The sequence below is a fragment of the Carassius carassius genome, chromosome 50 (genome assembly GCF_963082965.1).
Source record: "Carassius carassius chromosome 50, fCarCar2.1, whole genome shotgun sequence".
In the NCBI taxonomy this organism is placed as follows: Eukaryota; Metazoa; Chordata; class Actinopteri; order Cypriniformes; family Cyprinidae; genus Carassius; species Carassius carassius.
This window is the reverse complement of record NC_081804.1, coordinates 15,361,465-15,384,975: the sequence shown is the minus strand read 5'-3', so window position 1 is coordinate 15,384,975 and position 23,511 is coordinate 15,361,465. Positions and strand designations below refer to the sequence as shown.

Genomic DNA, 23,511 nt, shown 5'->3' with positions numbered 1-23,511 from the left:
GCAGAGAGTGATTTGTGGGTTTGTATGTACAGTTGCTAGAGAAGAGAAGAGAAGAGAAGAGAAGAGAAGAGAAGAGAAGAGAAGAGAAGAGAAGAGAAGAGAAGAGAAGAGAAGAGAAGAGAAGAGAAGAGAAGAGAAGAGAATCACACCAACAAACCCTCCACAATAAAACCACAGACAGCAATCACATATGAACATATTAAATGTTAATAGACGCAGACTACTGGAAAAACCAACGATGTGCTTAATAAACAGCTACAATAATGAAATACTTTGTGTCACCACTCAGTTCAAAGATGCAAAACAAAACAGGTGTAAAGTTTTGGGCTGGGGTTTTCAACTCTGGCCTTCGAGATTCGCTTTACTGAAGAGTTTAGAGCCAACTCTAATCAAACCCACCTGAACAAGATGATCAAGTTCTTCAGGATCACTAGAACGTTCGAGGCGGGTGAGTTTGAACATGGTTGGAGCTAAACTCTGCAGGAATGTACACCTTGAGGACCAGTGTTGAGAACCCCTGGTATATGGTAAAAATCAGATGTCCCTCCTGTCTTCCTTCATAGAATGCTGCCATTTGCTCAGGGCTCTCATGCAGGAAAACCCAAGTCAGCGGCTTGGTCTAGGCCAAATCCTGTTTGCATGACACTTCCATCCCTCCTCTCACTTTCGCGGGGCTAGCAAGCTTTGTGCAGCATTGTGTGATTTGGCTTGAGGAAGCAGTATTTGCATCTAGCAGTAATGCCTTTGGAGGAATTTGTACACATTTGTACATACTTCCTTTGGTTGCCACTTTTTTGTTTTGGTTTGCATCATCCAAGAGCTTCCTGCCACAGCCTTCTGAATGCCAGAACTTCCTGTCTCAATCTGTGTCTCCTTAATGTCAGAGCTCTCTTCCTTGCTGCTACTCACTGCTGCCAAAGGGGTTGAAATATTCTTGTCCAAGAGCTCTGCTTCTCCGGTTTCTCAATGCCGGTGCTCTCTGTCATGGCTGGCCCAGTGACCCCTGCCACAGGCACCTTCTTACCACCTTGGAGACTCCTGTAATGGACCCAGCAGCCAAAGGTCCAACCTCAGTTGATCCATGGCCATCCAAAAGCCAGATCTTGGTCGTCTTGGTGCCAGAGGTTCCTGTTAAGGCTAATACATAGGGTGTTGTCGTGGTTGCCCCTATCTCCAAGCTCCTTGCAGTGCCAGCTCAGTCCCAGTGGATCCTTTCGTAGCCTCCCCAGAGGTCTCCCAGTACTCCCCATAATGGCTACTCCAGTGATTCCTGACACAGTTCTTCTTCGTTGCACTGAGCTTTTGATCATTGTACCTTTGTTTTAAGACAATTCCTCGTTGTAAAGTATGCTTCATAGATGTGTCATGTGAGTGTCTTTGTAATTTTCAGACTGTTATTTAACATCAGTAGTGTATTTCGCCATCTAGTGGTTGCATAAGCTTAACGCCTTAGTACAGGAGTGTCTACACCTGGAATGCCACTGTCCTACAGAATTCAGCTCCAACACACTTGCCTAGAAGTTTCTAGTAATCCTGAAGACCTTGATTAGCTGGTTCAGGGTGTTTAATAAGGGTTGAAACTAAAATCTGCAGAACAGTGGCCTTCCAGGAGCAGGTTTGGACAGCCTTGTTTAAGTATTTGTAATATTATTACTTGAATAGTGATATATTCATATGTATTTGCTTTATTTCATAACTATATTCCATAAACGCACCACAGTGTGAAAAACTACATTTGAGTGAAACAATGTAAAAAAAAAAAACCTTGAAATATAGGAAAATAATATATACTTCCACTGCCCATTTTCCATAATCAACTAAAATGTGGCGCATACAGATCAGATCAGTCTTAAAAGTCAACTTTTATTTTGTTTAAAAGTGTTTTGAATTACAGTAACAATGCCAAACAGCTCCTATATCACACCACAACACACACTGTGGAAAATATGATTGCACAACACATCAAGTTAAGTGACACTTTCCCTTTAAATTGTATTCATTTTCATTCATGTTTACAATAAAGAATAATTATTATAATATTGAATCCATTAGCACACTTTCAGAAATGTTAGATGAGGAACTGGTAAATAAATAGCACACTTTTCTATCACTGAGAAACAACATATACAGAAAAACAAACCTTTTTATCCGTTATACCTGCGAATTAATGATTTTTGGCTTCGTTGGTAGTGCACTCAGAATGATGAATAATCATAGTATGAATATACAGCTAAATTATTACAGTATTTGGAGTGTTGTTTAAGTGATGGTGAGTCCATTAAATAAACAAATAAAAAACGTATATATGATAATGTTGACACTGAAATTCTGTGACCATGCTTAAATACAAAAACACAAGTGAAAGAAAAATATGCACCATTGCCCTATATGTTTGAAATATTTGGCTTGTCTTCCCTGGATAACTTCCCCTGTGTCCTGCCACGGTGTTACTTCAGGAACAATTCAAGTCACAATAAAGTGAATACAGTAAATTAGTTGAAAACCTGAGTCTAAGTCATGTCTGAGTCATGTTTCAAAAAATGAAAGGCTGAATGTACAGCAGCACAAATCCAGGATCTTCTGAAGAACATTTCTAGCCCATTCACATTCGCTCGAGATTAAGGCAACAGTGGATGAATACACCCCCCCCCCCCCCCAAAAAAAGTCATACAGTCATATAATTCCCAAATCACAAAGTACGTCTTCTCCTTTACACTCTAAACAATGCAATTTCATCAAATGCCCAGATACCATACTCCATCCTGTTTAGATTAATTAATTAAAACCAACAATTACTCTGTACATGCCTAAAGAGCATCAGCCCTCTGTTTAAAACATTTTAAAACGATTTGCCTTTTAAGAAGTGAGAAAACAGGAAGAGACAGATCACTTGTTGTTAGTTTTGTTGTCAAGCTGGAAAAGATCCAACATATCCAGCATTGCCTGCCTGATGTTACATCCAAAGCGGTGAGAGTCCTATAAATCACAAGAAAAAGGGGAACATTTTGATTTGACATATGTACAGAATTATTACAAATAAATTATAATTAATTATTATATCATATTATCAATTATTTTAACAATATATACACTGAATATGAATATACAATACCATTTAAAAGTTATTTTCTGAAATAAGTCAGTAATATACATATATATATATATATATATATATATCAATTTAAAGTAACTTCTCCATTTTAATGTTTTAAAATATTACAACATTATAAATGACTTCATAATGTCACTATATATGTATATATATATATATATATATATATATATATATATATATATATATATATAATAAAAAAATATATAAATATATATATATATAAATATATATAAAAAATATAAATATATAAAAATATGTATATTTGATCATATTTTATATTTTATTTGAGATGTAATAAAGCGAACTCACCGTCTCTGGGCTGGAGTGTTTGCTGGATATATGAAAGTTGATGAGATCTTCTCCGAGAATAATATATGAAACACCATAACCATCATCAGCAACCTAAACAACACACATATTGGCCACATATTCTCAAAAAACCCCAAAACAAAACAAAAAAACGTATGTTAAAATGTTACTTTAAACTTACGTTAAAAAAAAGTCAAAAACAAAACCTAAAATTTTGCCTATATACAGTATATTCAAAAGTTGGGTGAAGTAAGTGACAAAGAATTTAATAATTTTATGCAAAAAGGATGGATTAACTATAATCTATAATAACACAGTACAATGTCTTTTTGTAATTTATAAGTTTCTATCACAATTACCATTCAAATATGAAGCAACTGTTTGCAACATAATACGAAATGTTTCTTGAGCATTTAATCAGAATATTATAATTATTTCTGAAGGATCATGTGACATCCAAGACTGGCGTAATGATGCTGAAAATTCAGCTTCGTATCACAGACATAAAATAAATGTTAACATACGTTCAAATAGAAAAACAGTTACTTTAGATTGTAATAATATTGAAAAGAGTTTTACTGTATTTTTGATCCAATAAATGCAGCCTTGGTGAGAGAGACCAATTAATCATGCCACCCAAAACTTTTAAAACACTGTAAACCAAGAGTTGAGTTTTCCCTGAATCATGTCGAGGTAGGACAGAGTGTTAGAAACAAAATGTTGAACTTACAGGTCCAAATCCACCTCCGCTGGTGACGTATTCTGGATGCCTCTTCAAATCAAACAGATCGACCTGCTGGAGAGGGGTCTGACTGGTGGACAATCTCCAGGGCTCGGACAACACCTACAACACCCAACGTATCACTATGAAATGTGATGAATCTGGGAAATGGATTGCATTTTAGCTTGTGGCGCATCTCACACCTCTTTGAGGAAAGCCGAATCTTCCCCGAGGTACTTTGACACCAGGTAGAGGCAGAAAAGATGGCGGTCAATGCCCTTTCCTGTCATGGCCAGTCTGTATAAGTCCTGATGCTTTTCTGCCGCCACTTTCAAAAGCTTCAGCTTCTCTTCTCTCTGAGAAAAAAAAAGAAAGAAACATGGTGGAATTAGCGGCAATTAGCAAACAGACTCGTTGAAACTAGCTGGCCATTAAAGTCAATCCCACCGTTGCTTTGTCATTCATCATGGCATGGACAAAATCACAGGTCTGAGTGGTGCAGGAGCGCACGGTCTCGGTGCGGCCCTCTCTGAACAGACGCGTCATGGAGGCTTCGTACGTCAGGCAGAACTTGCCTTTGTCCTAGAAGAGGAAATGTGAACATATTACACAGAAGCCTGTGGAAAAATCCAAAGAATCGCTGAAGAATCGCTCGTACCCTGAAGTGTGCCAGCTGGAGTGCGATCTGAATGAAGCCATCAGGACTTGTCTTGCATTTCTTGATCAGGCCTTTGCCAAAGTCGTTGAAGGGGATGATGTGCATGTCCACATCGTCCGCCAGAGCTTTGGCCACTTTCAGAGAAGCGTTGATCACCGCCTGGCACTGTGTAGGAACAAGGCCGCTCCTTGTTAAATTATATAGTGGATGCAAGTACAGCTTGTTTAAAATGCACAGTAAACATTTGAACTGACCTCCTCTGGGATGTCCCACTGCAGTCTCTGGGGTCCCGGCATGTTTGGATGGGGGTTTCCTTTGCTGTGTCCGTCCTCAGTATAGCCCAGTCTCACTGGATCCGATGACAAGACATGCTGCCGTAATACAAACAAAAACAGTTCAAATATAACATGGCATATACTACCTTTTTTGCAAGAATTTCATACTTTTGTTCAGCAGGGATGCATTAAATTGATCAAAATTTAGTGACAGAAAAGACATTATTAATGTTACAAAAAAACTATTTCAAATAAACGCTGAAGAATCATGAAGAAATGTAGCCTGTTGACTGTAGCCAGTATTTGTATTTTTTCAATACTATGGAAGTCAATATCTACCATCAACTGTTTGGTTACGAACATTTTTCAAAATATATGTTCAACAGAAGAACAAAACTCACACAGGTTTGGAACAACGGGATTGTGGGGAATTGATGACATGATGTTCACTTTTAGGTGAACTGTATTTTTAAGGTCGTATAAGAAGTTTATTGTGCCCCCTATAGGCAGCACACCAAGTTTATTGGTGTCATATTACTATTCTGAGGCTAATTTGTATACTTATACCAATAAATAAATAAATAAAAAACATAAGTGACTCAGATATTGAGCATTGCCAATATATAAAAAAATTGATTTAGTAAAATATGAATTTTCCATCTTGCCAAAACAGCTCATGTATTTCAATAATTAATTGATTTACAGTTTTTACCTCCCACAAATGGCCAACGATGGGTGCATCGGCCCAGGAGTGTTCTGCATTCAATCCCATAGTGCCGTTCTTGAACACAATCAGATTGAAAGACTTGTCAAACCACCTGTAGACAAAAAAAAACACACACACGATAAAGTGAAAAAAAAAATACAAACTTCAAACATATACTACCATTCAAAACTTTGGGGTCTGTAAGATTTTTTTTTTTTAAATAAATCTCATATGCTCTTATCTGCCATTCACTCATAGGAACACCTCATGGACAGCAACCAGTCTGGCTTCAGAAATGAACATTCGACCGAGACTGTCTTGATCTCATTTGCTGAAGCCCTAAGACTGGCAAGAACGGCTTCCAAATCTTCAGTGCTTATCTTGCTGGATCTTCCTGCTGCTTTTGAAACGGTTAACCACCAGATCCTCCTGTCAACCCTACTGACAAAGGGCATCTCAGGAACCACACTTCAGTGGTTTGAGTCTTGAATCAGATAGGTCCTTCAAAGTATCTTGGAGAGGTGAGGTGTCTAAGTCGCAACATCTAGCCACTGGGGTGCCTCAGGGCTCAGTTCTTGGACCACTTCTCTTCTCTGTCTACATGACATCACTTGGTTGTGTCTTTCAGAAACATGGCTTTTCATATCACTGCTTTGCTGATGACACTGAAGTCTAATTCTCATTCCATTCTGATGATCTGACGATAGCTGCTTGCATCGCAGCTTGTCTAACAGATATTTCTTGCTGGATGAAGGACCATCACCTTCAGCTCAACCTTGCCAAGACAGAACTGCTTGTGATTCCAGCAAACAGAATCACTTCATCAAAATTTCACCATCCAGTTAGGCACATCAACCATAACTCCTTCAAACACAGCCAGAAACCTTGGAGTTATGATTGTTGATGAGCTGACCACATTGCTAAAACTGCCCAGTCTTGCAGATTTTTTTTTATACAACATTAGGAAGATCAGGCCCTTTCATTCGGAACATGCTGCACAACTCCTTGTTCAAGCTCTTGTTTTTTTCCAGACTGGACTATTGCAGTGCCCTCTTGGCAGGTCTTCCAGCCAGTTCTATCAAACCTATACAACTAATCCAGAATGCGGCTGCAAGATTAGTCTTTACTGAGCCGAAAAGAATACACGTCACACCTCTGTTCATCAGCGGCTAAAGACACATCTCTTCAATCTACACTTGGCCCTCTAAAACTTGCACTGTCTATTCTATTATTATTCTTACTACATTTTCTTTACAAAAAAAAGCCTCCAACTGTAGCTTTCTCTATTCCATCTTTTTGTTTTCTTTTTCTTTATTATAAAAATTACCCTCTAACACCAGCATCCTCTGTTCTTTTTCTATTCTTTTGACTTGTTACAGCCACTGCGTTATTTGGATAAAAGCATCTGCTAAATGACTAAATGTAAATGCACTGTTCATCAAGGCTAAATTTCTTTAAAAATTCAGTTAAACAGTAATATTGTGTAATATTATTACAATATTAACTGTTTCCTACTGTACTATGTTCAAAAATAATTTATTCCTGTGATGCACAGCTGAATTTTCAGCATCATTACTCCAGTCTTCAGTGTCATTTCTTAGAAGCATTTCTTATTATTATCAATGTTGAAAGCAGTTTTTGCTGCTTAATATTTGTACGAAAAATGTGATACATTTTTTCAGGATTCTTTCATAAATAGAAAGTTCCAAAGAACAGCATTTATTTGAAATAAAGTAACAATGCAATCAATTGAGTCCTTGCTAAGTAAATTAATATGTATAAATCATCTATTAGTATTAATTCATTTAAAGAAATCTTACTGACCCCAAACTTTTGAACAGAACAGTTAATGAACAGAAATATATTATGTTGCGCAATAAGTGATTTTATAATCTAATTTAATTATAACCAAGTGAGATCATATAGTCACCTGTCATAGCATTTTCCATGGAGCAGAGATTTGCCATAGCTGTCCAGCGACCGCACCGAATTCTCTGGATCATAACGCTGTTCGGTGTCATCCAGAGTAACAAAGAAAGCTGCTTTCTCCACGGCATCTAGAGACTGCTTGTTCTTCCCTTGACTGAAGAACTGTGAGCGGGCTTTGGCCCAGGGAACTCTGGGTAATGAGAAACAAAAGCAGAGATAAAATCACTTGGCTCTTTGCGTGTTCTTTAATGGGAGTTGATCATATTTAAGTGAACAGAAAGAGAAGAAACAGCATCTGGTTCATGAATGAAAGCTGAAATGCACAGCTTTAGCAGCCACAGAAAGTCCTTTATTAATGCAATCTCATCGACCATGATATTTAAAATATTGATTTTATATACTGTATCTTTCAATATAATTTTTTATTATTATTTACCAGATATTTCACGTTATCCCACCAAATATTTGTAAAATTAAATTAACAATTAAATTAATTTAATAAAAAATACAAATAAAACATATAATTCAAAATAAAACACAAATAATAATGAGCAGTGACCTGTCGCCTGCTGTCAAAGAGGCCAGCAGCTCCTCTCCTGGCTGAGGTTCGGATTTGTCCGCCAAGATCCTTTCAATATGCTGCTCAATTTCTCGAGGCAACAGCAGCCGTCCGTCATAAAACATCCAAACCTTGTAAAAGCGTCCCTTGTGATACACAGCGATGTGTTTGCTCTCATTCATGTGCTGGAGGACGTCTGATGAAGAATACGGACGAGAGGATGGAGGTGTGTCAGTGTGCATGAAAACAAACAAAGTATCATTATTCTGTAGTTCATCCAATAATTATTTGTGCAGTTTAAATTAGGTACAATGTGTTATATTTTGGCTGCTTTTGTCAAGGGTTAGATGATTAATGGCGGTCAGTAGACGATGATGAGAAAAGAAAAAGGTGAGTTGAAAAGGGCAAAGTAGATGAGAAGAAAGACCAAACACAGACTTGTTTTTCTAAACTGGATTTACTGGACACACACACACACACATATATATGCATATACTATATATATATATATATATATATATATATATTACATAATAATAATAATAATAACTGTTGTTGTTATTATTATTACTATTACTTTTAAGTTCACTGATTATATATTATTATCATTATTGATTAGTATAGTGCTAAGTATTTTTTGTGTTCAATCATTTTAATCATCATCTTTAAAAGAAAATATTTTTTTATAATTATTACTGCTGATTAAGTGTTTTGATTATTATATGCATTGATAGTATACATGCACTTTAAATTAGTTAAATATTAATCATCATCATCATCATCATCATCATTATCATCATTTCTAAAACTATTATTATTATTGCATTAATAGAATACCTGCATTTAAAGTTATTATTATTATTATTAACTTGATTAGTTCTAGTACAAAATGATATTAATATAAGTATTTATTATAATTATATTGTTTTTGGTTTTCTGCATTAATTGTATACTTGCACTCTAAATTAGTTAAGTTATTATAATTATTTGATCTATATTAATTCAGTAATAATTTATTTTACTCTCATTTAGTAAGAATTAGACCCTATACCACATATTTCTATGTTATTATGAAAACACTGTATCACATTAATTTTCAAAATAGTAATGCTGTAGATTAAGTCATTAAATAAAGTATATTTGTTAGTTACTAAACTGGAATGAATTCAGCTCTTATAACCTCTTGAATTTATTACAGTATGTTATAAATCAGTAGCAACAAAAATAACAGACATCTTTGACTGGCACCACTAAACGGCCAGACGGGTGTAAAAACATGTTATTTCCTGTTCCTCATTCATCTGTTTCAGATATAAGGGGTTAATCATTAAGTCACACAAACAGGTTATCAAGTTATGAGACAGTTAAGCACACAAAACGAAGTCCTCGCCATCTGCTTTATCCAGAAACGTCAGCTATATAGAGCGCAAATCCAAATCACAAACCCTCATGCAGGTTAGACCCACAGCGGTCACTAGCTAGCATCTAAAGGTGGACTGGTTGTGAAATCAGGCGAGAGGGAAGCTCTACCTGTTTCTACACCAGGAACTCGACTGGTGTTGAACATACGCTCGTACTGAGATGAGCACATGGGGATATTGTTCAAAACCATGAGCTGTGAAGCAGAACGCAAGGTCAAACACTAACAGGAAAAACAAGGAAGAAACCCAAAATACCACTATAGAGACCTGTAGAGGAAAACAGAGTAATGGAAAACTGGAAACAAAAAAGAAAAAGTGTAAGGAATGAACGAAGGATCATCAGGAGAGATGAATTCACACGGTGACCAGCCTCTGGATAACAGCACAGCTGAGAAATAACAAAACAGCCTACAGTAATATCTTCTAAAACCAAACAGAAAAACAGTGGTGACCGATATAACAGTCAGGCAGATACAATATATGATCATTCTGATATTTGATCATTTGATAGTGGTCGTCTGATGTGCGTTTTCCAATGTTTCAGGCTAATTCGTAGAGTGTAGGGTGACTGATGACCAATTGAGAGAAAAAACAAAAATACAGCTCAATTTAAAGATTTCAAACTAAATATTGAAAACATTGCAGAAGTGTAGGCAACAGTTATCTTACAAAATACTAATTATTTTAGATTATGTCAAGGTAGATTATATATATATATACATATACATATATATATATATATATAATAAATATTATCAATACCAAATAATAATAATAATAATATAAAAATGTATTAATATTATGATGATCATTATAATGAATTAGTGGTTGACCGATATATCGCCAAAGCCGATACATGGCATTTTTCGAATATCGGCATTGGCCGATAAGCTCTTCTGCTTGGCCGATGTGTTCAAGGTGGGACTTTTATTTTGACAGTGCTGAGAGCGGCAGCGTCTGAGCGCACACAGTGCTCACACTCTCTCTCTTGTTCGTCGTCATCGTTAACAGTTCTGTATGATACAGGTAGAAGTCTATCTAATAATCAGATAGAACGGTTAAACAAAGGAATTAATGTATACAGAAAGTATTATAATGATTGCTTTTATATTAGGCCTATTAGTAATAGAAAGTCAAGCATTATAATACTTTATCATTCGCTGTCAGCATTAAGCAAATACTTATTTATATAATTTAATAAACAAATCTTTGAATGACTAATGAAGATTTAATTTCACAAATCTTGCAAACTCAGTCGAATCCAGCCGTGAGATCCTGTGAAGTGTGCATTTTTATCCAGCATAATCACTCTGTGTGACCATCAGTCTGTGTGAATTGAATGCTTTAAACTTTAAACTCGTGTGATTTCAAATTATGCATCACTTTATGCATTTGCCCACTGTCATATAGACTACATGTCATTTTCACTGTGCGCTATATGTACTTTATTTGAAAATATGATTCCCAATGCACACAAACTTGCCAGAATACTGAGTGCCCTGTTGGTTACAGTGTTTACTTTTTATATATATTATAATTTTATACAATATTTATTTATTTGTGAAAAATACTGTAATCTAAAGTATAATTATGTTTATTTTACACATTTTTTTAATCCACTGTCAAATAATAAAAAATTTCTTAAATATTAATAATAATAATTTTTTTACAATAATGTCGGCTATCGGCTTTCCAAGATATCGGCATCGGATGTCAAAAAAAAAAACACACATATCGGTCGACCACTATAATGAATTATTATGTCTTTAATTATTTGTAACTATTTATAATTTTTAACTATCTACCGATTTTTATAACTGCCCGATATATTGGTGTATCACTATTATTGGTATTATTAAAAGGAAAAGGAATCCAGAAATGTTCGAGAGAGAGAGAGAATTTTATATTCTAAGATGTTATAATAATCAATTCCATTACTGTGATGTTCATTTAATTATTATTATTGCTATTATTTATTATTGTTATTATTTTATTTTTTTCTATATATGTACACTAAGCTATGGCAATATTGTATCATTTAAATTCATGCCAATAAAGCAATATTGATATATATATACATATAATAAAATAATATTATGTGATTAATATAATAATAATAATAATAATAATAATAAATAAATAAATAATACATTTTATAATAATACATAATTAATTATTATGATTTTTTTTTAACTATTTACCTATTTCTATAATTAGCTGATATATTGATGTATCACTGGTATATTGATTGATATATTGATGTATTATAGGTATTGGTTAACAATCATGACCAAGATCTGTCTAAGAGAGATTTGGTCTCAGCTGCTATCATTAAATTGCATCATCGTCCACCCTGCTCTCTAGAAATCAGCTCATCAGTGGACCACTGGAAGTCAAAAAGCTCTAGTGTTCTCTTGTCTGCTGTGCTGTTGTCCTGAGGCTGAGGCTGAGGAGGACGCTGCTGGAGCTGATGAAGGGGTTCGGGTCGGGACGGACAAGCCTCTCCTCTTACCTGTCTCCAGCCCGGGAATGCGGGACGTGTTAAACATCCGCTCCCACTGCGCCGAGCACAGCGGCACTCGCTTCTCCAGCAAGTATAACTGTGCATGTGGTGAGTGAGAGCACACAGCAACACAGACACGTCCGGGAGCGAGGAACAAAACACAAGGTTGTTTATGAGGGGGATGCTTTTATAGTCATGCACACAGAGTTTAGGTGGTTAAAGAGAGGCATGGTATGACATGACAAACATTTTCAACATGTCTAATGATTTCGTTATTATACAGTACAAATAAAAATAAAAGATACACAAACATGCACTAAAACACATAGGATATGACGTAGGAGAGACTTGAACACACACACACAAACTATTAACAAGTTTGGGATCATCAAGATATATTTTTACAAATATTTTGGTCTCTTCACCTCTCTTTTAATGTTTCTTCTGCTCACTAAGGCTGCAATTTATTTGATAAAAATACAGCAAAAATACAATTATAATTACAATTTAAAATAACTGTTTTCTCTTGTAATTTATGTCAAAATGTAATTTATTTCTGTGATACAAAGCTGCACTTTCAGCATCATTACTCCAGTCTTTAGTGTCACATGATCCTTCAGAAATCAATTTAACATGGTTAAATTGGTAGAATGGCAGTGTATGTTTATACATAAACATAATATATTATATATTTTATAATATATAATTTGTTATCTAAGTAGACATTACTACATGGTCAAATAATTGCATAAAATTATCTGTAAATAAAAGCAAGAATCTAAATAAGCACATGCCTCTTCGTTTGCTTCAATTAGGTCAAACACTATGTGATAATAAAAGTTAATGTTTCTTCTGAAGTTCTGAGTAGTAGTTAACCTCCAATGACCCTGACCTATGAAACATTAATAATTACACTAAAGATAATAGCTCAGCCAAAAGTAAATTTCATTACCATTTACTCATTGTGATTTTCTAATGATCCTGAAGACAGTGATTAGTATGCTTACGTGTGTATGATAACGGTTAGAGCTAAACTCTGCAGGAAAGTGGATCTTGTGGGCCAGATTTGAGGATCCCTGCTCTATGACATTATCTTGTGCAACACACAAGGAGATATTTTGCATGATGCTGCGCATATAGAAGTAATTTCATTTAACGTCAATCACCCCAGGGTGAATAAGATTTTAAAAAAAATTTGGGTCTCACAGAAAGCTATCATTTGAGTTATCTTGGCTACTATTAAGGTTGTTGTTGTTGTTGTTATTGAATCTTGAAACAAATCCATTATTCTTGTAGAGAATGAAGGTAAAAAAGATTGCATTCAGTTTAGGCAATAATGATGAATGTTTGTGTTACAGACTCTACTGAGTAAACTAGACTCACTGGTTTGATCTGTGCTCTGTCCAGTTTTCTTCTGTACATCATGATGGCGTGGATGGAATTACCAGCACGGGCGGCTTGACGTGTAGTGGGGATCACATAGAGGAAGTCCTGATAAACACAGAGAAAGTGACTCTCCTGAGATGCTGCCATTGAACAGTGCTATGAGTTTATTATACAAACAACCTGGAGTTAAATGAGTTAAAGCAACTTTCCAAAAATTGGTGCCATAACCCAGTTGGTAGATTTCTAGTTTGTGCTAGATTTATAAAAATTGTTTGCTCTACAAGCAAAACTTAATATGAATTTGTTAATTTCTACACTACAAAAACTAGTGCTGTGACCTGGATGTTAGATTTTTAAAAATAGTTTGTGCTACCAGCAAAACTTAATATGAATTTGTTAAATTCTACACCACCATGTGCTGGATGTTAGATTTATAAAAATAGTTTGTGCTACAAGCAAAACCTAATGTCAATTTGTTCATTTCTACAAATCAAAAATTGGTGCCGTGACCCGGATGTTAGATTTATAAAAAAAAATAGTTTGTGCTACAAGTAAGACTGAATGTAAATGTGTTCATTTGTACAACACAAAAATTGGTGCCGTGACCCAGATGTTAGATTTATAAAAAAAATAGTTTGTGCTACAAGTAAGACTTAATATAAATTTGTCATTTTTTACACCACACAAATTGGTGTCGTGACCAAGGTGAAGATTGAGCAAAGCCTAATTTAAGATAGTTAATTTTATATTTTGATTAAATTTCACCATCTTGATTCTTTTTTTTTTTTGACTTTAACAAAATCCAGAAACCATTGGATATCATTCTTGCCATTGCATAGTAGTTGCTGTTGACCATGATTGGTCCTCGACCTCTGAGGTAAATATACTCCTCCCACCAGTCGCTGACCTAAGAGGATGATAGTAGAAAAAAGTTAAATATCCATAATCCAAGGTATGCCATAAATCTCAAATAAAAGTAACTTAAGGTTGATTATTTAAGAACCATCATGCTATTTTGAAAGAAAGAAAAACTTCAAAAAGGTCCAGAGGCATTTTTATAATGAGATATGATAAATCTGCACTAGGGCTGGGATAAACGATTATTTTTTAAACAATTAATCTAGCGATTATTTTTTTCGATGCGTCGATTAATCTAACGATTAATTTTTCCAGACCGATTCGATTTCGATTATCTCCCCATTAATTGACTACTAACAATTTATACATGTTGATTTACATATCTGAATGAAAAAAACATGAGTTCCTTACCATTGCAATATATGTTTATTGCTCTTAAAATTACAAAATAAAAGACTGACTAAGAATGCATTACTTTGCACTTGTATAGAGATAGCATTCAATAAAACCTTGAAGCCTTGAAAACACATAGCTTACTGAAACAAGCTTACTGAACACATAGGGCCTAGCTTACTGAAAAAAGTTCTTCTTTCAGATGAAAATAACAACAACTTGATGTCTAGCATTCAATAAAAAAGTTCACCCAAAATACTTGTTTAGAGCAATTGAAAGAATACAGTAACCAATGTAAACTTTAGGGCTTTAAGCTAATACAGAGAGTGCTTTTCCAAAAAATAAAAATTAACAGTGGGAGCCAGCAGCCTGTCATGTAGAAAAAAAATCACCGAATGCTCCACGTGAAACTCCACGTGTCTAATGATTTTGGTTAATATGCACGAGGGAGGGAGAGAAAGAGAGAGAGAGAGAGAGAGAGAGAGAGAGAGCAAGACAGCGCTCGTGTAGTTTGAAGACTGTGAGTGCGCGAGCACGTGTGAAACTTGGGTGTTTCGCCCTTTTTCTATCGTGTTTAATGATTTTGATTAATATGCACGATGGAGAGAGAGAGCAAGAAGCGCTCGTGTTGTTTGAAGACTGTGAGTGCGCGCGCACAGCCGGGGCTCTCTCTCGTACGCGTCCTGTCAGGCGCAGCACAGTCATTCTATTCTACATCCGATCAAATAAGGCTTTGACAGCCGCCAAAAAAAAAGATCAATGCAGAAAAACCCCTGGATTGGTTATATAACGTTGGACAGAATGTTGATCCGGCCATCGCGTATATTCAGCGCACATAAGGTAAACGTTTTGCAAAAGTTTTTTAGAGAAAAAAACAGGTCGACGAATCGATGCGCATATTTTGCGTCGACGTATTTTTTGCGTCGACGTCATCGATGACCTCGACGCGTTGTCCCAGCCCTAATCTGCACATTATTAAAAGAATATATATATATTCCCAAAATCCCTCAGGAAAAGTTGTTGAAAGAGACCTTTGAATAGTAGAGAAAAGAGCGAACTTACATAATTGGAGGCCCACCAGGATTTGAGTTTCAGGTACCATTGCAGCTTGGGGCCCAAGTTCTTCTCAAAGTCCTTTGCCAACCCCTCCATACGCTTGTACTGTTCATTGTCCATCAGAGGACGAGCTGACTCAAGGTACTGAAAAAATATATAAATATATATATATATATATATATATATATAGATAGATAGATAGATAGATAGATAGATAGATAGATAGATAGATAGATAGATAGATAGATAGATGTGAAGAAGTGAACATAATTTAAAAAGAAGTGCACTGAAAATTCAGTCATATTTGAACTAATATTTTTGATAATTGTTTGAAGAAACTTGACTTACTCTTCTGACAGTGTCTTTTATAGGTGGCACTGGTAACCGTGGAATTGAACTCTGGAAGCTGTACAGCATTGGCTTTGGCCCCGAAAATAACTTCACCAACACCTGTGTGGACAGTGTTAAAATTGGGTCAAGAGTCAAACATGAGACAAGCATAAATCTGCCATTTATAAAACCAGACCAGTTCTTGTGAACAGCTGTATAACAAAACCTGACACAATGATAGCAAAACCTGACAAAAAGGTATAACAAAACCTGACAAAAAGATAACTTCAAAATTAATGACTAGAACAGTGCTGAAATTGTGTTATAAAACAAACTTATTAGACTTTGTACTCTCTCTAAATATGATGTAGTGAAATATTTACAGCACTGGGAGTGTTAAAGGTAAAGTGCACCTTAAAGTGAAAACTCTGGATCATATGGACTACAAAAATCCAATAGTTGCATAATGTTTGGGTTATTTATTATTCCTTTAAGTGATCAATTCTCCATCAGGGCGACACCCACCAACCAAATCTTTGTTTTTAAGGAAAAAGACCCATGGCGATTGAACATCCAGCCATGCCAGGACAGCAAGTACTTGAGGACGCTCCTCGAAACGAAAGTCACAGCAATCCACAATCCGGTCCCAATCAGCACACCACCAGCAATACACTGCCCTTCTTCTGTTACGTACTTACTGCAGGGAAACACAGCTATTAGGTGAGCAATTAACTGCAGTGCACTTTCAAAAACACTGTAGTTATTAGTTTGTTTGCTGTTTTTTCAGCACTTTATGATAATATCAATTAAAATAGTTCAAATAGTTTAAGATTCTTCATTTTTAAATGACAGACATGGTAAATATATTATTAAAATGATACTTAAAATAATAATGTTTAATAATTTACTCATCATTTTTTAATTATTAAAATTATAAGATATTCAATCATCAAAAATCAAAATTATTTGTTATTATCAGCACTGCAGTTAACAGCGTGTGATAAACATTTCTTTTATAACACTGTAATCTGTTTTGAAGATAAAAGATTAAAAGAACTACAAACAGAAAAATCAGATTCTTGAGCTTTTTTTCTTTAAAGTTTCGTACTACAGGTACAAAGCAGAGTTACGAAAACAACAAAACAAACTATAAACAAGACATTTACTAGTTAAACTACAAAAAAAAGACTCAGATCTTTGTGTTTGAATGTCTTTTGAATTTAGAAAGCTATACTTTTTAACAAAACAAACAAAAAAAACCCCCCAAAAAACCTGTAGTTAAACCTACAAAACAAAAAATCAGACCTTTGTGTTTGAATGTCTTTGGACTTTAGAAAGCTATACTTTTTAACAAAAAAAAACCCCAAACAAACAAAAAAACAAACCTGTAGTTAAACCTACAAAGCAAAGTGTCAGACCTTTGTGTTTTCATGAGACTCTGAATTTCAGACTGCTATAATTTTCCTATTAACAAGATTGTCAGATTAAATTGTGATCATTTTCACTACAGAAGAATGGCATTTTGTCTTTTTTATCTTCCAAACATATCCTAATAACTTGCTAATAACTAATGACAAACGGGTGGCCGTTCTTTGGTGGTTTACCTGATTGGTAGGTGTTTAGACAGATTAGTGAACATCCCAAGGGAGGGGTCTATTTTGGCATATTTGGTTGTGGACATGTAACCCACCAAAACAACCAGCAGCCCTGAGGGACTTCCAGGATAAACCCCAGTGATGACACCATTCTACAGAAACACAACATAATATCACATTAAACCAATATAAACAGAACAGAATACAATAGATGCATAGCTTTTTAATTAGAACTCATTAAAGTTGATATTCTAATAAACTTTTATTAAAATGGCCTTTGCAGTCATTTCCAGAGAATGAACAATCCTGAAAAATTCAATGAAACATTGATATGTTACTGATAATGTAATGAATCATTAGGAGGACAGTTGTGAGGTCACCTTGAACCTGATGAACCTCTTCTTCCAGGAGTGGAGGCCAGAGAGGTAGACCTGGCGCAGGGCCTCGTGACAGAGGTGCAGGTCGATGCCATCAGGAGTGACGGTGAACTGGAAGGCCACCGCCTGATGTGCTTCTGCCATGGTGACTGTGCACTCACACTGTGACAGAGAGTCATAATCGGGATAGATTAAATACATGACTCACAGTGCTGAAGAGTGTGCAGGAACTTTATAAATGGTTACCAGGATAACATAAACAACATAAAATAACTACTGCTCCATGGCACAGTGATAATGCTTCTAGTTTGCATTTAAATATGTATATTTATTTTATTTTAATACAACATTTTCATTACAAATGATATCAGATGATGAAAGTTGAATTGAAAAAGTAACATGAATTGAAGGAATAGTTCACCCAAAAAATGTACTTCCCCTCAGACCATCCAAGATATAGATGAGTTTGTTTTTATTCATCCGATTTGGAGAAATGTAGCATTGCATCACTTGTTCACCAGTGGATGCACTGCAGTGAATGGGTGCCATCAGAATGAGAGTTCAAACAACTGATTAAAACATCACAATAATCCACAGGACTCCAGTCCATCAGTTAATGTCTTGTGAAATGAAAAGCTGCGTGTTTGTAAGAGATAAATCCTTACCTTCAAACCAGAGCTTCTAACAAAAATATATTATAATTATGTTACGTACCATAAATTAACATCGCTTTCTTCGGTCTCGACTGAATCAGGAGAGAAATATGTTACAGGTGAAATCAGTCCAAAACATATTTGTTCTAAACAAATATGGCGGGGGATTGTGAAGTCCATAATCCAAAATAATGCTTCTGTCAGTAAAAACATCCATCTCCTGTTGTTTCTCACATATTTGTTTAGAACTGTTTTGGACTGTTTTCACCTATTTCTCTCCTGATTCAGACAAGCCACCTTAAAGCCTCTTAATGATGGATTTGTTTCTTTCAAACTCGCAGCTTTTCACTTCACAGGACATTACTTGATGGACTGGAGTGCTGTGGATTACTGTGATGTTTTTATCAGCTGTTTGGACTCTCATTCTGACGGCACCCATTCACTGCAGAGGATCCACTGGTGAACAACTGATGCAATGATAAATTACTTCAAATCTGTTTTGATGAAGAAACAAACTCATCTATATCTTAAATCAGTGGCGTGCACACATGCCCCTTTAATTGCCAATGTTAAAGTGCTCTTTTAGTCTGATTTAGGTGCCCCTGGACCACGATTTTTACCGTAGGAGAGCACATTCTCTGCAAATATTCATTTTTGGGTGAACTATTTCTTTAAAAAAAAAATTAAAAAAAAGTACATGAACAAACATCGTATTACATAACACAAAGCCATAATGTTTTTTAAAATATGTTGTTTTAATAAAACATTAGCTGTAATCTAATCGCGTTTGCTCTGCCGTTCAGTGTGACCTCAAGCATTTAACTTCATGATATAACAAAGCGGATTACAGAAAGTGCTTTATTCACGGCCTCTGTGACTCTTTCACAAGCACTTGTGTTGTGAACATCACTCTGATGTAAACAAATAAAGCTGCATGGATGTTTGACAGGTCACAATGATCTCTGACTTTTTGGAGCAATCATAACATGATAGTTTAAACAATGCATTATATTTAATATAACGGGTCTGAGATAACAGAAACAGAATAGAAAGTGTGTATTTAGGGTTTATGTCCTTGTCACATTTTCAAAACAAAGGCGTATTATACCCTTGTGAAAAATAGTATATATATATATGAAGTATATATATATATTATAATAGGTTATATACTATACTCTATATACTGTATATTATACTTACAAATCATATAATGCAGATTACATTTAACAAAAGGCCAAGTGCACTTGAAGAGAGTCTTCTTTATTGACTATGTTTCTTTACACACTTAAGTACACTTTTAAAAAGTTTTAAAGTACATTTTAAATCTTTATTTTTAATCGTCTTTTATAATGCTCTAAAGAAGTACACTTGCATTGATGTGTTGACTAACATACTACAGAATTATTGCTTTAATTAGTAATATTACACTTAAATATACTATATTTTAAATGACTACATTATAGAATTATTACAAATGTGTGATTACAAAGAATTTTTAATACATGATAGAAGATTATATTATATATCATACATTATAATATATTTTAGTGCAAATTAGGACATTCAGCAGCACATGTTCACCATATTTCAATGGCAATAGAAGTAATTATAAAATTACTGTACATATGTGAAAGTGACGTGATGTGACATGAGGCCAATGGTGTCCCATACTCATAATTTGTTCTCTGCATTTCAGCCACCCAAGTGCACACAAAATTTATTTATTTATTTATTTTTATATAAGAATAAAAAAATTAAAATAACCAGAAGAACAGTTTAAGTAAGTTTTTTTTAGTGTTAATATTTATTCACTTTTACTTATTTTATACATTTGTTGATGTGTTTGTCTCAGAGAGCGTATACCTTCACACTCATCTGAAAAGGCATCCGCTAATGTTAAGTGAGGAATGCAAATCATCAATCACATGTTTTTAAGTAAACAAACTCAACATATTTGACTAGCGTGCACTTAAAACACTGACAACACAAACCAATAAAAATTTAGTTTGTTAGGATAAAATTGTGTGGTTGTGTACTTATGTTTTAAAGTTCTGTGAAAACTCAAAACTTTGTTATAATAACTGAAAATAATTGAGTTGCCTTAAGGCGAGCGTACACTGTGCGATTTTTGCTGTCGTACGAGTTCGCATGCGATTTTTTTTCAATCATGTGGAAATCGCTTATGCTCGTATGGTCGCGGCTCGTATCATTTGCAATGAATTAGGAGCCAAGCAGAGTGTCTTACGAGCACTTCACACTCATACAAGTCTGACTCTTTAACCATTAGGCCACTACTGCCATGATATATGAAGACGCATATTAAAAAAAATTAAAATAAATAAATAAACACTCTAAAGTTCAGATAATTTTATTTCATGTACTATCATACATTTTTATTAGCACTAGCAATTAAGTGTTTCTTTTAAATCATATTATTTCCATAGTAAGTACTCTTTTTAAAAAGCATGGAAACTAATGGAAAATTACACCATCTGAAACCAATTATGAAACTACAGAGATTCTGTTGCACCACAACCACACACATCTTACAACCACACACATCTTTTAACATCCTGACCAGCAGAACAGAACCTGAATTTGGGGGCGGGACTATCGGTTTGTTCAACCAATGGCAGATGAGAGACTCTTCCAGACGTCAAATATGAAAAGCCATGATTCAAACGTTTCTATTTAAATACACAATAAATAAATAAACTGTTCAGCAAGCTATTTCAAATGTCTTTGCAATGTAATTTTTTTTTCATGTAATTGTTATTATTATCATAAGTAAATAATATATTACAGTTTACAACTTCAGACTTTCTTGCTCCTTTCTACTTTACAGACATAAATACAACACTATAATAATAATATTGTAATTAATTGTTTATAACAGTGATATTATCATCATCTAGCGCAAATCTAATAAAGAATACTACGACGGTCAAGTTGTGTAAGGAGGCCGTGTGGTCACGTGACCGGTGCGGATGGAAACTAGGCGAAAGGTCACGCGCGACTGTGATGATGATCATACACGCGATGCTCAACGCGATTATGGCTCACATGGCAATATGCTTTAATACGCTGGTATTAAATATTCTTCCATGTGTACTGAGTTATTTGATCATACAGTAGAAAAAGGACCACATGTTTGTATATCCATTTGCATAGTCCCTGCTCGACGAGAACTATTAAATTAAAGGGACAGCTCCCCAAAATATGAAAAAAATTATTATTCATTTACTCACACTAATGCTATTCCAACACTGTAAGACTATTTTTATTCTGTAGAACACAAAATGAGATGTTAGCCACAGTTTAGGAAATTGCATTTACTTGTATTGCATTTTTTTTCTCCCTTAAAATGAAAGTGAATGGTGACTGCTGTCATTCTGCATAATATCTCCTTTTGTGTGGGTCAACATGAGGGCTAGTAAATTATTATAGAATTGTACATGTTGGATTATTTATTTCTGAGTTAAATCGACAACATATACGTTATTATTATCTCTAAATGTAACACGCTTGCAAAGCTATTTGTTGTGTTGAGTAATTCGTAATAATTCTCAATAGTAAACTTACTTGGCACCGAAACAAATCAGCAAAAGGACAAACACTTTGACAAGTTCGCTGATAATATTGCAATCGATAGCTGAAATCAATCAAAGTTGTTGCGCGCGCATAACAGCAGCAATGCCCCACAGAGCCGGCACCCATTGACCTTGTCCTGCAACATTCAGCTGCTCTTTAGTGTCGGAATGTAAACACATGCATGCATTTATAAACATAAAATCATGAATGACATCCATTAGTGTTGTATTCAAAGAAAAACTGCGTTGCCGTCCGGAATCCCCTTGTGTTTCGTATAGGATATCTGTGTCAAACCTTAAGGACAAAAATATCCCAGGCTGTGCGCTCGTGCACTTTCACCTACTTAACCGGTGTACGAGCTTCACATTCAGTCTCATGCCGCAGCGGGAAAATATAGCCGATTCATTCTGGATTCTTACCTCTGCGATTCTTTCTGAGGAATGGACGACGTGGATTACTGAGCACCGTTTTGCCGCCGCCTGCTTTAAGTGTGAGCTTGAGCTATGAATGAATGTAATAATAAGGTTAATTCACTAGATCCGCCCCTCGACGTGACGTCACGCCGCATGGATAGCGACGCCTTGCAGGATTGTAAATGTGACGTCAGAGGAATCCGTTCTCTCTCTCTCTCTCTCTCTCTCTAATAATATATAATTATTACCAGGGAAAGGTAAAAATATCTGGGAATTTTATATTTACAAGAAAATCATGAAAATTCTTAATTTATTAATTAATTGTAAAAAATTAAAGTTATTTTTTAATTTTTTAATACAACCATTAAAATATATATTGCAACAGGCTTATATATTTTTTTTATCGGGCCGGAGGTGGGGGTAACATATTAGAAATATAAAATATATATGCTTTAGATTAGAAATTCCTGTCTTTATATTAATTTCACTATATATAGTGTTTGTTTTAGTATATTTGCAACTTAAAATATATAGCCTAGATTTAAATTATATATTTTGATGATACTTCTATCTATCTATCTATCTATCTATCTATCTATCTATCTATCTATCTATCTATCTATCTATCTATCTATCTATCTATCTCAAATTATATTATGTAAA

At 34.9% G+C, this 23,511-nt stretch overlaps 1 protein-coding gene across 2 annotated transcripts; it reads right to left on the bottom strand.

The window, feature by feature from the left end:
• Positions 1–1,846: 1,846 nt before the first annotated feature.
• On the bottom strand, positions 1,847–22,986 carry LOC132133070 (carnitine O-palmitoyltransferase 1, liver isoform-like). 2 transcript variants are annotated; one of them, XM_059545764.1, is made up of 19 exons: positions 22,855–22,986; positions 18,195–18,353; positions 17,824–17,966; positions 16,745–16,916; positions 16,238–16,339; positions 15,896–16,033; positions 14,412–14,489; positions 13,580–13,687; positions 12,206–12,293; positions 8,273–8,468; positions 7,715–7,903; positions 5,791–5,896; positions 5,058–5,174; positions 4,804–4,968; positions 4,593–4,727; positions 4,349–4,501; positions 4,155–4,268; positions 3,425–3,517; positions 1,847–2,976 (listed from the first exon to the last, which is right to left on the bottom strand). In XM_059545764.1, exons 2-19 carry the CDS (start codon positions 18,333–18,335, stop codon positions 2,887–2,889), a joined length of 2,328 nt encoding a protein of 775 aa, XP_059401747.1. In that variant the 5' UTR covers positions 18,336–18,353; positions 22,855–22,986; the 3' UTR covers positions 1,847–2,886. The 2 variants fall into 2 exon arrangements, with proteins under 2 accessions (XP_059401747.1, XP_059401748.1); XM_059545765.1 differs by lacking the exon at positions 12,206–12,293 and adding an exon at positions 9,803–9,887.
• Positions 22,987–23,511: the final 525 nt, after the last annotated feature.